The 18,252-nt window shown below is 40.9% G+C and overlaps 1 protein-coding gene across 1 annotated transcript in view; it reads right to left on the bottom strand.

Moving 5' to 3' along the window:
• Positions 1-16,402: 16,402 nt before the first annotated feature.
• MTX2 (metaxin 2) overlaps positions 16,403-18,252 on the bottom strand; it is a 49,339-nt gene continuing 47,489 nt past the window's right edge. The window contains exon 10 of the mRNA XM_074967645.1: positions 16,403-16,813. Within this exon, the coding sequence (XP_074823746.1) occupies positions 16,603-16,813 (211 nt within the window). The 3' untranslated portion in view covers positions 16,403-16,602. The remainder of the gene's footprint in view (positions 16,814-18,252) is intronic.

Below are 18,252 nucleotides of genomic sequence, written 5' to 3'. Positions count from 1 at the left end.
TTCTGCCACTGACTCACTCTGACCTGTGACAACTTATTTAATGCCTCAGTTCGCATCTCTGTTAAACATATATAATGTCACCACTTACTGACAGCACATGCCTACGTTTTGTGTGTGTTAAGTACTTCAAGATTGTTAGATGAAAATCACTAATTTCAGTGTAAGTTATTTGTATTTTAAAATTACTATATTGTCATAGCCAAATGATTACAATTAACTTTAGTTCAACACAAAGCTCGACTTCACTAGAGTGATTTGGAGGGTGCCCTGAAAATATAGGGCTAATGAAGCTTCAAATCTATCCTTACCACTATGCATTGTCCTTTCTCTAAGTATTTGAACATTTTACATGTCATCAACTGTATGAAAAAAATCTACTTCTTGCCCTACGCAGCTTTTCTGAGTCTGCCCATAAGTAAACAATTTATGCTCATTGTATTTATTATACTATATAAGGTAACTAAATGAGAAAATGCAAATGAAGAGGAAAAATCTGCATTTTCCAAATGATTTTGCATCATTCATAATTCTGCGCAATTCTGCTTTCCCATGTAATTTTCTCAAACAAACAAACAAAACCCCAGCATAGTGGCCTGCCTAAATGAATTTGTCCCTTTCTGCCTAGTTACTGCAGTAATTGGAGATTAGAGTTAAATCTCTAACTTTAAGAGAGAGGTAGACATCAGACTGCAAAGTAGTCCTTTGCACACACACTGTGGTAACCTGCTTCCTTTAGCCATAGGGGTTTGAAACATTGCAGTCATGTGGCACTGTGAAGGTGGCAGGACTGCAGAAGCAGGCCCTGATACATGTATCTTCCATGAAGATGGCACAGGTCTCACCTCCCCTGCTTTTTCCAGTTATAGGATGAATGGCTGGCCCTGGGCAGAACATGGCACCAGGGCAAAAGTGGACTGGAATTACAAAAGGCAGTCTGGAGGGAGGATAGCCTCAGGTAGGGTCCTGGAGACCCACAGGAAGCCAAACAAAATAGCATCCTTAGGAACCAGTGTTACAGGAGCTATTCAATCCTGCCGCAAAGTCATTTCCATGCGAACAGCAGCAGCTTCTGCAACAAAAAGCAATTCTGGAGGAAGTTGTTTGACAGAAGCATGTTTGAGCATAACAACGTATGCCTTTGCACGCTGGCTCAGAGACCCCGCTCACGATGGAGGCCTAATGCTGCAAGGCATTATACAACCAGTCCCCTTCCCTGCAAAATATTACAACCTAAGAAAGCAAGTGACATACGAAAGTGGGGGAAGAGGTAAAGTCAAAACTACATGAAATGTAAATAAACAGATCAAGTACCAACTCTCTCCAGCTGGCCACCAACCTGGTGGTCACTGACTGGTTTTTTAAAAGTGCTGTAACAGAGGTGGATCTTCGGAGAGTTGAAAGAGGAAAAAGCCTTACAGATCAGTTCAGCTAAGACACTTCTTGACTAAGGGGTGGGATAGAAGAAAATGCAGACATGTTTGTGTGAGAAGCTAACCAGTTGATGGAGTCCAGAGGCATTCTGGATATTAGGAAAGAGGTTACAATAATCAAGGCAGAAGACTAGGAGTTGGGTGAGACTTTAGACTGTATGGACAAAAAAGAAAGGACAGATCTTATAAACATTGTGGAGGAAAGAGTGGCAAGGTTTGGACAGTCTGGAAGTACAGGGTGAGAGACTGAGGAAACAGAGATAAATCATTTTGTTAAGGGCTTGAGTGTCAGGAATAATGGTGTTGCTGTCAACAGTGATGGGGAGCAAGGGGGAATGACCAGAGATGGTTTAAAAGGAAAGATTGGTGCTCTTTCTTGGCAGGAGAGGTTGAAGTTGGCAGCGAGACATCCATGAGGAGATGTCAGACAGCTTGAGAAGCAGGATTAGATAGAGGGGGACTGGTCAGAATGCTGATCATGTGTCATTGGTGTAAGAAGGGGTAGTTGAATTGTACAATTAGATGAATTCGCATAGAGAGAGGATGTGAAGTCAGCAGAGGAAGGGCCATAGAAACAGGCAGCTCTGGAGACCAGGCCATGTCAGAATTTGGTTGGATTAGCTGGATTCGGGACAGTTATTTTCCAGTACCTGTTGGAAGCTGAGTAATGAGGAGATTATGCCACTGCCTCCCCCCATATTGTCTGCAGCAAGGCAAGCTCATCCACTTCGCCCACCTTCCTCACAACCAGTTCTGATGACAGCCCATTTAGGTAGATGGATGCTCCTTTCACTTGCAATGGCATTGGCTGTTTCTTCTCCTTGACCAGTTCATTGTAAATCCTCTCGTTTCTGCTTCTCCACTCCCATCTCCCCAAAATAGCATGTAACTGCACTCATGATTTCAAGTCAACCTCCATACATAGTAGATTGGAAGATACACTAATCTTAATGCTGGCTAGAAGTAGTTAGCAGTTATTGTGCATGAACAGTAGGCACTTTTCCAGCACTAATAGCTTGTCTATTACAATGTGCTAAATTTGCAGCGATAGATAAGAGTACTTGACATTCTATATACAAAGAGCCTGCAACATGACATGTTATAAGCCAATGAATTTGAGTTATTGGAAGCCAGGGAGAGCCTCTAAAAACACTGTAAGTTCTATTTTTCCTCTTCCCAACGTATAACGGACAAAGAATTCAACTTGAATTTAGCCCTCCTACACCCCTCTCCTTGGGTCAGACCCTGTTGAACCAAATTTCAGCTTGGTGTCAGTTTTTACATCTGATTGATAAATCCCTTGACAATAGAGTTTACAGAGAAAGTGCTGACTGACCAACCCCTCAAATTGGCCTCACTCAGGCAGGTCCAGTTACTGAGACAGGTTGTGTTATGCCACCATGGCACGTGGGTTTAGAATTACAGGAGTAGATACAGACACTATTCTAACATCAGAACCAAATGGCTGGTCTACACTTCAGATTTACTGGTATAATTGTCTGTCAGTGGTGCTTTTTTTTTTTTTTTTTTTTTTTTAAGATAAACCAACTTAGTTATATTGGTAAAAGCCCTAATGTGGTTGCAGTTATACCATTATAAAGGTGCCTTATACCAGTATAACTTATTCTGTTCCCGAACCTTGTAAGCATTTTTATATTAGTATAACTGCATCCATGACCATGACAGGCAAGCCTGGCATTCTTCTGTGAAGGAAGCAGAACATCATTGTGCCACCTTGGACGACAGTCAGAGGAAACGTAGACACCAACTTGCCCTGGCACCTGAACCCTACATGTGGAAATTGATTTCCAGACAAAGTCATACTGAAATACGAGTTGACAGTCTGTCAAAAACAAAAACTGTATCCTCGTTAGGGGGGGGTTGCTGCTTTACCCATACATGTATATTTCAAGTGTCAAACTTTCTGCTACAGGCAAACCCAAATAGTTAAGTAAACATTTCTTTCAAGGTATGCCAATTATTGCATGATCACCCCCAAAACTTTTACTTTTATAAAACATAAGGTGCTGCTGGGGTGCAAGTCCAATATTATGCACTTATTATGAGACTCAAAGATTACCTGTTAACAAAATGGGAAGAGACAGAAGAGTGAGTAGCAAAGCATGATCTACATAGCGAAGTAAGACTAAGCAAGCTAGTATTCTTCACTTCCAACTCCTGCATTTATTGTAACACCAGATAATGAGCAGCACTTTTTTTTTTTTTTGGTAACAATTCATTAATCAGAGAAATGATCCTTGCTAGTGTTTAGATGTTTTACTTAATTTGGTACTTCTGGCCCACTGCCCCACAAGTGCCAAAATTATTATTTCTCACCCAGCAGGTGATAAATAACAACTTCAGTCATGATTAATACCATGAATTTCTCAACCTGACTAATGCAAAAAACTTGAAACCTGCAGAACAAGTGGGTGATAATTGTTGCGAGAGCCATTGGAGCTCTGCTCTGCTCCTAAAGAAAGCAAGCCACAGGAAATGAAGTGTTTGCTAGCAGCCCAGCGGATCCTAAGAGGCTTCATTAAGCGCAGCTCAGCAGCATTCTCCATGTTTAGATTTGTGATACGTTTTTCCCCCACAACACCAAGCTTTAATTATCTTTGAGAAACAGAAGACTGCCACGGTAATTTTTTTCTGAAAAAGCCAGAGAAAATAGTAGATAAATATCTCATTAACACAGTTCAATATTGTAATATGTACTGGTTGCTAGATGTACAATATCTTCGCAACATGATAACTGAGAACTCCACTCTCAGGAGGAGGTTTTTAAATAATGCAATGTTTCTGACAAAGCTGGCCACAACATCGCTTATAGAACACAGCCCCACAGAAAGCCAAACGAAGTGGAACTATTTTCAGAGGGTGAAAAACAAACCACTGGCCTGGTATTGGTGACCAGCTGAAACAAAGCTGCATTGCTAAAAGAGCTGTGGGTGAAATCCTGCCTCCATTGAACTCAAAGGGAGTTTTGCAATGGACTCCAATGGAGCCAGGACGTCATCCTGTATCCTCTTAGCTATTTAGTTTGGCACAGAATGGAATAACCTTTGCTGCCAGGGACAGTGTTGCATTCAGTCTGCTTAGTCTACCTCCTTAAAATTCACCTCCTTGTTACTTTTTTTTCTTGCTTGTTAAGACAGTATTGGAATCCAGTTTCATTTAATGGTCCATAAAACAACTCTACAGCTGAAGTAACAATATGCTTGGGGTAACATAAGAAATTGAGGCTTAGTCAAAAAAAGGCTTCTCTTCCCCTTACACAAACAACTCCCAAACCATTTTGATTTATTGCTAAGATTGTAGACTTGGGTTCTTATAGCTTTCAGGGTGATAATCCCATTTTTATTGATTCTATGCAATAATGTAATTATTAGCTGCAGAGTGAAACAGTCCTTCATTGTAGAGAATTCTTTAATAAAACCTTTACCTACAGAATACTCTGGATGTCTGATTACAGTAGTGCCCAGTAGCATTACCATTTTATACATGGAGTCACAACAAAAATTGTATTGTGTGGGTTCCATTTCTTTTCTCTCTGGCTTCCAGATCAAATGTTAGTTTGTAGGAAAAATGAAGCTTTGCCCAAATACCAGTGTTTGTCTTTGACCCACCATAAATTCAGGCACACTAAAGGGTACTCCAAATCAGTGTAACTTTGTTTCATGCTTGTAGGTACTTCCCCTTGTTTTGGGGCCTCAATTCTGGCCTGTTCCCTTTTGTGATTAAAGTACATGATGTAGTGCTGGCTGCTCTGAAAGAGGCCTTAATAGGGTCTGGAACCAGTCAGGTTGGTAAGCCACCAGGACCAACCAGGGGGTGTTGGTAAGCCACCAGGACCAACCAGGGGGTGCACCAAAGATAGCTCAACTTGCTCTAAGGGTATGTCTACACAGCAAAAAGCTGTGCAAAGGCTAGTTTACGTGAGCTAGCTTGAATCCAGCTAGCACAGGTAACCACAGCACAGCCTCAGAGCCAAGTATGTACGCTGGGTCCGTGCTGGGATTGTATTACCCAGGCTAAAGTCTGCGCTGCATTGTCTCTCATTACTATTGCTACCCACACTGGCTGGATTCCAGCTAGCTCGGGTAGCCTGTGCACAGCTTTTGCAGTGTAGACATACCCTTCATATCATCATGGCTCCATGACTTGGACAGTTAGTGAGACCAGTCCAACCATAATCCTATCAGCACTTATCGGGAAGCAGGACCTCTATTTTCACTAAAGCTTTTTGATTCATTTGAGTCACATCAAGGTGGGGAAAGAATTCACTATTTTTAAAACGTTTAATACAGACTTACCATCGAAGAATCAAACTGTTAATTCTCAGGAGAAAAAGGCATTAAGAGTAAAACAATGTAAGCAAATGTTCTATACACAATTTAAAATCAAGAATGTACACTCAGTTGTACGACACACATGTTTTTACATATTTGAGTCTCATTTTCATCTTACCACTCAGTTTCCAGTGGAATTAATCTTTGGAATGTTCAAAGGTACCAAGTCATGGCATGAAAGCTACTGGCATTACTGTGTTAGAAGTCTTATTCAATTTCACATTTCTCTAAATTAAGTATACTTGTGATCGTTCCAAGCCTTTGTGTTTTGTGTACACAAGGTAACCTTTGGGAGTTTATTTCATAAATATTAAGGCCAGAAGGGACCACTGAGATCATCTAATCTGATTTCCTGCATAAAACTTCCCTGAATTAATCCCCACTTCAAATCCAATAGCTGAACTACAGCATTTCTTTTCTTTCTTTCTTTCTTTTTTTTAAGAAAGGCAGCCAGTCTTTATTTAAAAAGAGTCCAGAGATGGAGAATCTGCCATAAGCCCTGGTAAATTGTTCCAATGGTTCAATTACCCTATTAAAAATTTGCACTTTATTTCTAGTCTGAATGTGTTTAATTTCAACTTTCAGGCATTGGATCTTGTTATGCCTTTATCTGATAGAGTGAAGTACCTTCTATTTTCAAATTTCTGGAATTTACAGACTAATCAAATCACTCCTATGTCTCTTTGTTAAACTAAACAGATTGAGCTCTTTTGGGCCTGATCTACACGGCAAAGTTAAGTCGACATATATTCATGGAGGATAGGTCCATCAATGGCTATTAGCCAGGATGGGCAGGGATGGTGTCCCTAGCCTCTGTTTGCCAGAAGCTGGGAATGAGCGACAGGGGATGAATCACTTGACGAATCACCTGTTCTGTTCATTCCCTTTGGGGCACCTGGCATTGGCCACTGCCGAAAGACAGGATACTGGGCTAGCTGGACCTTTGGTTTGACCCAGTAGGGCCATTCTTATGTTCTTATGACATATGCTGCCTTAGGTCAAGTTAATAATTTGTGTGTCTACACTACCGAGTCCCTTCCGCTGACCTAAAGAGCTTGTAAAGTCAACTACTGTACTCCGCCTCCGCAAGAGGCGGAGCGCTTCAGTCGACATCCATGCATTGACATGGGGATAGTGTAGACACTGCACGACGTAATTCGAATGAATTGGCCTCCAGGTGGTGTCCCACAGTGCTCTGGAGAGCACTTTCAAATCCATTGCACTTCAGCCAGGTACACAGAACACAGCCGCCCACCTGTTAAAGTCCTGGGAACTTTGGAATTTTCATTTCCTGTTTGATCGGCATGGAGAGCTCATCAGCACAGCTGACCACGGGTGCTCAAGGCCGCAATTGCACTCCAGCATGGAGCGCACAGGAGGTGGTGGATCTTACTGTTGTGTGGGGAGAAGAGTCTGTGCAGGCAGAGCTCCGAATCAGCAGAAAAAACGCTAACATCTATGCCAAAATCGCACAGGGGAGAAGAGCTACGCTAGGGCTACCCACAGTGCTGCGTGAAAATAAAGGAGCTTTGGCAAGCAGACCACAAGACAAGGGAGGTAAACAGTTGCTCTGGTTCTGAGCCACAGACATGCTGCTTCTATGAGGAGCTGCATGCGACTCCAGGTAGCATGCAGGACACGCAAGATGAGATGGTGCAGATTATGAGGGAGCAATCAGACATGTTGAGGCATCTGGTTGAGGCTCAAGAAAGGCAGCTGGATGCTAGAGTCCTGCTCCAGCCTATGCTTAACCTGCTGCCATCGTCCCCAAGTTCCACATCCTCTTCTCCCAGACGTCCTAGGATGCGAGGGGGCGCGGGAAGTCCGCTATCTCTTGCACTCAGCTCCAGTGGAGGGTACAAGGACCAGAAGGCGCCCATGCCCACACTTTGATTGTTATTGCAGTGCAATCGTAAGCAAGCTGTCCTTGTTTGTCCCCTCCCCCCCGCCAGTGTGATCAGCCCCTTAGCCCTAGGTTATCTCACTTTTCTTTGCTGTCTCTCAGTGTTTGTGAGATTAATAAAAATAAATGGATTGAGGAGAAAAGGCTCTTTATTCATTCAGTACTGTGATTGGGGGGGTGTAGTTTACAGGGGAATACATACAATGAAGGGGACAGCTTGGTAAGGAACAACACACAAGCGTCACATTACTATGGTAGGTTTCAGAGTAGCAGCCGTGTTACTCTGTATCCGCAAAAAGAAAAGGAGGATTTGTGGCACCTTAGAGACTAACAAATTTATTTGAGCATAAGCTTTCGTGAGCTTCATCGGATGCATTCAATGGAAAAATACAGGGAGCTGTAGCTCACGAAAGCTTATGCTCAAATAAATTTGTTAGTCTCTAAGGTGCCACAAGTACTCCTTTTCTTTTTACATTACTGTGGGTCATTGATGAAACTAGTTTTCAAAGCCTCACGGAGATGCAGTGCACTTCGATGTGCTCTTCTTATTGCCCTGGTGTCTGGCTGCTCAAAATTGGTTGCCAGGTGATCTGCCTCAACCCCCCACCCCGTCGGAAACTTTTCTCCCTTGTTTCACAGATATTATGGAGCACACAGCCACAACAATGGGGATATTGCTTTCACTGAGGTCTAACCTAGTAAGCAAACTATGCCAGCAGTCTTTTAAACGTACAAAGGCACTGTCAAGGTTCCTCCCCCACTCTGAACTCTAGGGTACAGATATGGGGACCTGCATGAAAACCTCCTAAGCTTACTTTCACCAGTTTAGGTTAAAACTTCCCCAAAGTACAAATTAATTTTATCCTTTGACCCTGGATTTCCACTGCCACCACCAAACTTTAACTGGGTTTACTGGGAAACGTAGTTTGGACATGTCTTTCCCCACAAAATCCTCCCAACCCTTGCACCCCACTTCCTGGGGAAGGTTTGGTAAAAATCCTCACCAATTTGCATAGGTGACCACAGACCCAAACCCTTGGATCTGAGAACAATGAAAAAGCATTCAGTTTTCTTACAAGAAGACTTTTAATAGAAGTAAAGGAATCACCTCTGTAAAATCAGGATGGTAGATACCTTACAGGGTAATTAGATTCAAAACATAGAGAATCCCTTTAGGCAAAACCTTAAGTTACAAAAAAGGTACACAGACAGGAATAGTCATTCTATTCAGCACAGTTCTTTTCTCAGCCATTTAAAGAAATCATAATCTAACACATACCTAGCTAGATTACTTACTAAAAGTTCTAAGACTCCATTCCTGTTCTATCCCCGGAAAAAGCAGCATACAGACAGACACAGACCCTTTGTTTCTCTCCCTCCTCCCAGCTTTTGAAAGTATCTTGTCTCCTCATTGGTCATTTTGGTCAGGTGCCAGCGAGGTTACCTTTAGCTTCTTAACCCTTTACAGGTGAGAGGATTTTTCCTCTGGCCAGGAGGGATTTTAAAGGGGTTTACCCTTCCCTTTATATTTATGACAGGCACATTCCACCACCATTCTGCACTTGCTTAGCCTATTGTTGAACTGGTCCTTACTGCTGTCCAGGCTGCCTGTGTACGTCTTCATGAGCCATGGGAGCAAGGGGTAGGCTGGGTCTCCCAGGATCACAACTGGCATTTCAACATCGCCAACAGTTATTTTGAAGCCTGGAAAGAAAGTCCCTGCTTGCAGCTTTCTGAACAGACCGGAGTTCCTAAACATGGGCGCATCATGCACCTTTCCTGACCATGCCACGTTGATGTCAGTGAAACGACCCCCATGATCCACCAACACTTGCAACACTATTGAGAAGTACGCCTTTCGGTTTATGTACCGGGTGGCAAGGTGGTCTGGTGCCAAGATAGGGATATGCGTTCCATCTATCACCCCATCGCAGTTAGGGAACCCTATTGTGGCAAAGCCATGCACTATGTCCTGCACGTTTCCCAGTCACTACCCTTCTTAGCAGAAGTCTATTGAGTGCCCTGGCTACTTGGATCACAGCAGATCTCACAGTAGATTTACCAACTCCGAACTGATTCCCTACTGATTCCTTCCACAGAGCTATTGCCACTTGCTTCTCCACTGTCAGAGAAGCTCTCATTTTAGTATTGCTGCACTAAGGGGCTGGGGAAAGCTCTTCGCACAGTTCCATGAAAGTGGCCTTGAGTATTCAGAAGTTCTGCAGCCACTGCTCATTATCCCATATCTGCATAACTATGCGATCCCAGTCGGTGCTTGTTTCCTGGGCCCAGAAGTGGCACTCCACCGAGTCAAGGTGATGCGTGACTGTCACCAGCATCCGTGAATTGCTCTGCTCCATGGCTTCCAGCAGGGCTCCTTGTGTGGCATCACATTGTTCTGCATGGTGACTCCTGCTTCAGCTGAGCAAATACTGCAGGATAAGGCGTGAGGTGTTTGTAATGCTCACAACAGTGTACAGCTGATGCTTGCTTCAGTCCATGCTTGCTATGCTATGGCGTCTGTGCGGGTAACCCAGACTTAGGAAAAAAGGCATGAAAAAGGCTTGGTTTGTTTGCCATTGATTTCAGGGAGGGAGGGAGGGATGTAAGTGCATCGTCGGAGGCTAATGCCATGTTCCTATAACCACCTGCACAAATGTTTTGGTCCCATGAGGCACTGCAAGCCCAACCCAACATTCTACTCGACTCCATGCACTGTGGGAGAGCGACCCACAGTGCAGCGCTCGATGGGTCAATGCAAGCCCTGCTAGTGAGGATGTACTCCACCGACACAATGAGCATAGTGGGGACATGCAAAATCGACTTGTTTAAATCAGAGGCTCATGTCGACTTAAATAAAATTGACCTAATTTTGTAGTGTAGACATACTCTGAGTATCTCACTATTAAGGCATATTTTCTAATCCTTTAATCATTCTTGTGGCTCTTCTCTGAACCCTCTTCAATTGTTAACACATTTCTTGAAGTGTCGACAGTAGGGATAGGTGTACACTTGGTGCTGGAGATGTGGTTTCCAGCTCGAGGAGATGTACACATTAGCTCATTATTTTTAGTGCACTAGCTCCATCAGAGCTAGTGTGAGTACATTTCCTCAAGCTGGGAGTCACCTCCCCAGCTCCAATGCTTCCTTGCATTACCAACATGTAGCTATACCATAGAATTGGATGCAATATTCCAGCAGTAGTCACACCAACACCAAATAGAGGCAACAACTTTCCTACCCTTACACGATATTTCCCCCATTTAGAGAGACAAGGTGGGTGAAGTAATATATTTTATTGGACTAACTTCTGTTGGTGAGAGAGACAAGCTTTCCAACTACACAGCTTTCAAGCTTCCTCAGGTCTGGGGACACAGACCCACCTTGTCTCTCTAATATCCTGGGACCAAAATGGCTACAAAAGCACTGCATATTCCCGTTTACCCATCTAAGGATCACATTAGCCCTTTTGGCCAGAGCATCGCACTAGACACTCATGTATTGCTGATTATTCATCAGGACCCCCCAGATCTTTTTCAGAGTCACTGCTTCCCAGGATAGAGCCTCCGTCCTGTAATTATGACCTACATTCCTTTGTTCCTAGGTGTATGGCTTTACATTTGGCTGTACTGAAATGCATAATGCTTGTTTGAACCCAGTTTACCAAACAACTTGGGTTGGGCTCTCTCTGTCTCAGCAACCTGTCCTCTTCACTATTTATCAATCTCCCAATCACTGTGTCATATCAGTGTATCAGTGATAAAAAAAAAATGCTTTTCTTCCAAGTCACTCATAATATAATAAGCAAAGGACCAAAAAGACCCCCTGCAGGACTCCACATCAGCTCAGTGACAATCCCTCATTTAGAATTACAGTTTGAGTCCCAGCAGCTAGCCAGTCTTTAATCCATTTAATGTAGGCCATCTTGATTTTGTATTAAATCAAACTGTTGTGCTACACCAAATTAAATGCCTTACATCAACACTATTGAGCTTTACTGGTATCTTTTTTAATAAAATACAAATCTGGTTGATAATCTCATTAAAGAGTGACAAATCTGTTACATTAGTGAGCACACAGAATTTCATAGGGTTAATGTAAAAAATATGACGTATTAAAAACTAATCATGCAGTCAGATTTTACATTGCAGTTTGGTTAAGTTTAATAATTGTACTATATCAACATAATGGACCCCAAAGCACTTAAAATACTTTATAGATATGTGCCATATAGTAATCACTCCATCTACCACTGAAATGCAGCTACCTCTGAGGTAAACACAGCAACTGTACCAGTGCTCAAGAACACCACACAACACTTTAGGCTAGGAAGCAGAGAATACTTTTTTTCCAGTTGAAACTACATTGGGAATTTTGAAAACTCAATTACTCAAACAATAGAAAGGGTAGAGGAGATGGTGATTAAGGTTACAGAAACTATTTAATTTAGCTGCAAAGTCTTATAGTCTTGCATCTCATCTTACTTTAATACTGAGTTTTCAATCTAATTCACTATTCTCTGCATCCTTAAGTGCAGTCTGAGTGGCTCAAATAGATTTACAAAAGCTTTATTTGTTTATAATAGATCCGTATCTTTTGCCAACCATTTTCATAGGGTTTGAATTTATATTCTGGAACAGACATTCAGAGAGAGTTAATGCATATGGCTATCTCAGACTTTAAGGGGGAAAAAAGGTTGATTTGATGTTACCGAACAAGATTTGCAATCATTTCTGTTTCAAATTAGTAATGAGAGGATCGTACAAAACCAAGTTTGTATAGTAACCTTCATACAAAAGGTTATCAGAGTGCTGTACAAAAAAGAAATTCAGGGCTGGCTGGCATCAGTCCAGAAAGAGCTATTCTAAAAAGCCATTCATTCACATATTAGAAAAGACTAAATCACATTGCTAGGATTAATTCCCTTCAGAAGAAAGAGTTCCACATCCAAAGTGCTGCATTACTAATGCTCTTCCTCTCTCCTGAAACATGTTATTGCTAAGATATAAGAGGTTACTGAGCTCACCGCTGTGTTTTCAAAGCACTCTAAATTTTTGCTACAAATCTGGTGTTTCATTAGCAGCCACTGCAGAGTCTTAAGAGTAAGTGGTCTATGTGCTCAGGGTTTTGTACCTGTGAGTATTCCTGCAGCTGGGTTCCATACAAGCTACTGTTCAGACATAAAGGACAGAAGGGACCATCATGATCATCTAGTCCAGTGGTTCTCAACCTTTCCAGACGACTGTACCCCTTTCAGGAGTCTGATTTGTCTTCCATACCCCAAGTTTCACCTCAATTGAAAGACTACTGGCTTACAAAAATCAGACATAAAAATACAAAAGTGTCACAGCACACTATTACTGAACAATTGCTTACTTTCTCATTTTTACCATGTAATTAAAAAATAAATTGATTGGAGCCTGTTTTTCCACTTGTTGAGCCTTATCTGAAGCTGGAATCCTGGAGAGCAAGGCTGGAGCCCGAGCCTCACTGCCCGAGGCTGAAGCATGTAACTTAGCTTCGCGGAGCCCCTGTGGCATGAGGCCCCAAGCAACTGCCCAGCTTGCCATCCCTTAACACCAGCCCTGCACTTGCAACCCCCTAAACCCATCGCGCAAACCCTCTGGGAGTCGCAACCTCCAGGTTCAGAGACACTGATTTAGATGAGTTGAGTACCCCTCGAAAACTTCTGTGTACCCCTGGTTGAGAACCATTGATCTAGTCTGACCTGCATATTGCAGGCCACAGAACTTGCTCACCCAGCCCTGTAATAGACCCATAACCTCTGGCTGAGTTACTGGAGTCCTCAAATTATGATTTAAAAGTCTTCAAGTTACAGAGAATCCACCATTTACACTAGTTTCAAGCTGAAAGTGACCCATGCTGCAGAGGAAGGCAAAAAATCCCTGGAGTCTCTGCCAATATGACCCAGGGAAAAATTCCTTCCTGACCCCAAATATGGTGATCACTGCTTGAATATGATACTCAAGATTTTACACAGGATCTAGTCAAATCTGAAATTTCTTTCATCAGAGACTATTAGTTTTTATCTCAAGAAAAGGAAAAGAGTATTGCAGTTAGGTATTAATCAATACTTCATTCTCCTCTGACTTAAAAAACCCTCACATCCATGATTTTTGGTTTTTGCATTCATGTGACCTATGAAAAGCAGGTACTCAAAATGGATATCTGAATCTTTAGTGTAAAAGTTATAATTAATATTTTGATAATAGAACATCTCACCACATAGTACTTAAAGGGTTTAGTTTTTTTTAAATGGTAATGGGCCAACATGCAGACTTGGGAAATTCCTAAAAGACCAGAAGCAGGAATGGAGCTACATCTTCCAGTTTTAATAAGCCTGAACTGCTATGTTACAAACAAATGCTAGACCTGCGTAACACTCACGTTTGTGTACTCCTCTGGAAGAAACCCGGTGTTCTAGTACAGGACTGAAGAATTCAGTAACCACATTTCAACTGTGCAAGTAATAATGGCAACTTGTAACATTAATAATAGTAAGATCTCAGTTAATAATTAGGTTAATAGTTATCCTGCTGATGAAACTGTGAAATGTGACAGGCTTTCCAGTAATTGGTCTTCGCTACTTTTATGAGACCCAAGGGAACATAAGTCAAAACCTCATGATTAATGTGTAAATAATCAAAACCATAATTATTTTGATATTGACTATGGCAAACCAATGTAGCCAGAGGAGTGTAATTTCATAATGCAGTGGACCTCACCTTCTACATCACTGAAACACAACAGTTCCAACAATCAGGCTATTGAGCTAGTGCCTCACTGTGCCTAGGTTTATTGAACCTAGAGTTTTTTGGCAGAAAGTTGACGTTTCTTGTTTTTGGACAGTATTTCTGAGCAACATCTCAACTTAAGTTTTGGCAAAATACCATGCACAATTTAATTTATAAAAGTAGCACAGAATGCTGCTATTAGATGTGCCTGGAGATACTACTTAAGCACCTGCAAGGCAAGCAGGATCCCTAAATCGCATGCTAAGTAACTTCATAAGTAGCCTCACTGAAATTAACAGGACTACACGTGAAGTAAGATACTACATGAAATAAAAGTGGCAAAACCTATATTTGCGCAAATAGTGTGGGAGAAAATTTGTCACCAGATTTCTTTTTGGGAATTTTGAAGTCCAAAGACTAATCTGCTTTCTAATATATTAGCCACTAACAAACAAGAAACAAAATTGATTTTTAAGACTAGTTTGGTTTTGTATTAAAAACCAAAGAGCAAGGCTTCTGGCATACCATAATGGGTTATTTAACTTCAAGTGCTTTACTATCATACTAATGCACCTAAACATACCATAGGAGAGCATAAAAAAACCTTAAGGAGCCGAGGGAGCCGAGGGGTGTGGGGAGAAAGAAAAAATATGCCCAGAGAAAAGACAGCCACGTCCTTCTACTTGAGACAGGAAGAAGAAAAAAGTCCACACTGTGGGCTTCAGAGTTTGGGAGCAATATTGTCAGGCTGGAAACAGAAACAGCTGGACGCAGACATTTAAGTGTGCTGGAGGAGGAACAAGACAAGCTGAAAAATAGGAAAGACTGAAGAAACATAAATATAAAAAACTCAGAAACAAATGTGAAGAGATCAAGAAAAAGCAAAGCCAATAAGCACTGAAAGACAAAAAATGAGAAGTGACAAAATTAAAGACTGATGCAGTAAAAATGACTGATGCCTGAAAAATTTGATTTGACTACTAGTTTTTAATCAGTTGGTTGCCAGAAAACTAGAAGTCTGTTTTGCCATCTGGTCCCAGATAGAGAAGCTTTTGTTGAGGTGAAATAATTAAGATACTGTAAATAGTTCTTTCACTTTTAGCTCAGTAATTCAAAACTAGAACAGATTGGCGTGAGAGAATCAACACCCCAAAATGGCCTGTCAGGTTCCCTATCAAAAATGAGCTAATAATCTCGATGCCTTTTCCATATCCACATCACAAAAAACAACAACTTCTGACACCTTTCATTGCTATCTGAGCAGAGGTCAAGGACTCATGTCCTTTCTTTCCCAGAAGTTGTCATTCTGAGACACCTTTTTGGGACAGCGCGTGGAAACTTGCATGGCTGATGCCCATGCTGCACTGTTCTGTGCACTGATAGGAGGTCTCCACTCTCCGAGGCTGTTTACTTTCCACCTTTCACAAGCATTACAGTCACCTCAATTTCTTTTCTTTCTTTTTTTTAATTTCTCAAAACAATACAAACAAATCTTAAAAGGTGCTTTAACTTTATTGCATTGTTACCATTTTGTTTAAAGTTAGTGGTACCCTACATTTGGTAAAGCTGTAGGCATACTCTTCATTTATCCATTTGGGTTAGAATGCTAATCTCTTAAAAGGACCTAATCACCTTGTAAACACACTGACTTTCAAAGTGGAAACTTGTTGAAGCCTGAATAGAGCAAATTTTCCTATTACTTGCCTACCTTCTAGTCAACAAGTTAATCCTACAGGGTGTAAGGCAAATTACTTTTCAGATCCTCCTAGCAGAAGGGCAAAAGGAAACACTGTTTCTAACATAAGAATAAAGCTTATTAAAAAGTTTTTGGAAAGATTGAACAGTCACTTTTAAAAATAGTAGTTTTTCATTTCTTTTTATTTTTAATACAGATACAATATTGTTCCAAGGTCACTTTAGTTTAATATTTAATAGCCTATATGGCATTTAAATGGCAAAAATCTTTTCATGTTAAATGTATACAGTGAATTCTATAACACACAAAATGCAGTTTGAACTTCCCGTGCTCCAGAATGTTTTAGCAGCTTCCAAGAGGTTTTATTACACACTTTTGCATTTTCAAAGTCATCATCATCATCTGTTAAACAATGAAATCAAAATTTGTTTCAGAAACTGGGCCTCCCCACCACAAAATGAAGCATTTAACTCGGTAGATAACCCTTTGAGGATTTGGATGCAGCACTTGCAGAGCTGTCTTTATCATGATCCTCAAAATAGTGTTGCTCTATTCTCCTGCAAAAGGCCACGAGGTTGCTGTAGTTTTTCACTTTTTCAGAGAGTTCATCACTGGTCAGCTGAGTAGTAAGAATTGTGAACAGATGTCCAAATACCAATGCATCTAACTCAGTTGGCCTATAAAAGAGACAGGGGAAAAAGTGGGCCTCTGGGAGTCAGAAAACACTGAAAACCTTATAAGGAAAATCCTACTGTACTCTGATTTTTTTTAAATATTAAAAAAAACTCCAAGTATTTTTTCAAAGTAATCAAACTGGTCATATTTAACCAAATAAAGCTCAAGATTTAACAAATGCATAATGCATACAGTAGAACCTCAGAATTATGAACACCAGAGTTACAAACTGACCAGGCAGCCATACACCTTGTTTGGAAACAAATACAGTACAGCACTGTGTTAAATGTAAACTACTAAAAAAAATAAAGGGAAATTAAAAAAAAAGATTTGACAAGGTAAGGAAACTGTTTCTGTGCTTGTTTCATTAAATTAAGATGGCTAAAAGCAGCATTTTTCTTCTGCATAGTAAAGTTTCAAAGCTGTATTAAGTCAATGTTCCATTGTAAACTTTTGAAAGAACAACCATAATGTTTTGTTCAGAGTTACGAACGTTTCAGAGTTATGAACAACCTCCATTCCTGAGGTGTTCATAACTCTGAGGTTCTACTGTATTTTATATGTATACTAACAAATTTTGGCCTGAATTCTCAATATGCTGCTCAGTGCTCCCATTAACAAATGAGTGGTTTGGGGGTTTGTTTTTTTTCCCCCATCAGTGAAGAAGTTACAAAATACCTTTTCATAAAATGCATGCAAAGCCTACCCACTGACTCCTCTGTCCAGCACCAACTGTTTTTCACTTCTGATTTTGTGGGAAGGGAATCTATATTCCCAGTCTCCTCTGCAGATACTGTGCATAACAAAACTATCCCTTCGAACAGAATGGTGCTCTTCAAAACAGCAAAAACACCACATCTCTCCTGGGCTTTTCAGCCACCAAAAATTCCTTGACTAGTGAGAAAAAGTAACTACATGGTAGTAGCATTTAGGGCCATCTCTTTTGTGTTAAAGAGACTAAACAAATGGAAATAAACACTGTAACCAAAGCTACCATAACCCAAAGGAGAACAGTGGTTTCTTGAATAAGTCTGCAGTCATACTCATGGCTATGTGTACAAGCCTTCCATAGCTTGACCTTAGTGAACTTTTTGCAGCTCTGGTCTATCTGCAAACAAAACAAAAAAAAAACCCAAAACACATTTTCCTTAAGTATATTTTAACAATTTAGAGCTTTTCTTCACTAATGTCCAAGAACTACATACTAAGTATTAATGAGCTAGAAGAATATTTTATGAGACTAATTATTGAGAAACTCTACTACTATTTACAGACAAAAAACATTAAAAAAATTAAAAGGTTGAAAGCGTGTGTTATGGAATCCACCTAACACCCCCAAACAATAGCATATCCTTTAGAAAACAAATACCACCTTTATAAAAGACTGTTCAGAATGCCTCAAAATGAATAGTTGGAATAATTGTTCTCTACTACTATGTAA

Source organism: Natator depressus, chromosome 11 (assembly GCF_965152275.1).
Source record: "Natator depressus isolate rNatDep1 chromosome 11, rNatDep2.hap1, whole genome shotgun sequence".
Lineage (NCBI taxonomy): Eukaryota > Metazoa > Chordata > Testudines > Cheloniidae > Natator > Natator depressus.
Note: the sequence above shows the minus strand (reverse complement) of the source record. Positions and strands in the feature narration are given on the sequence as shown.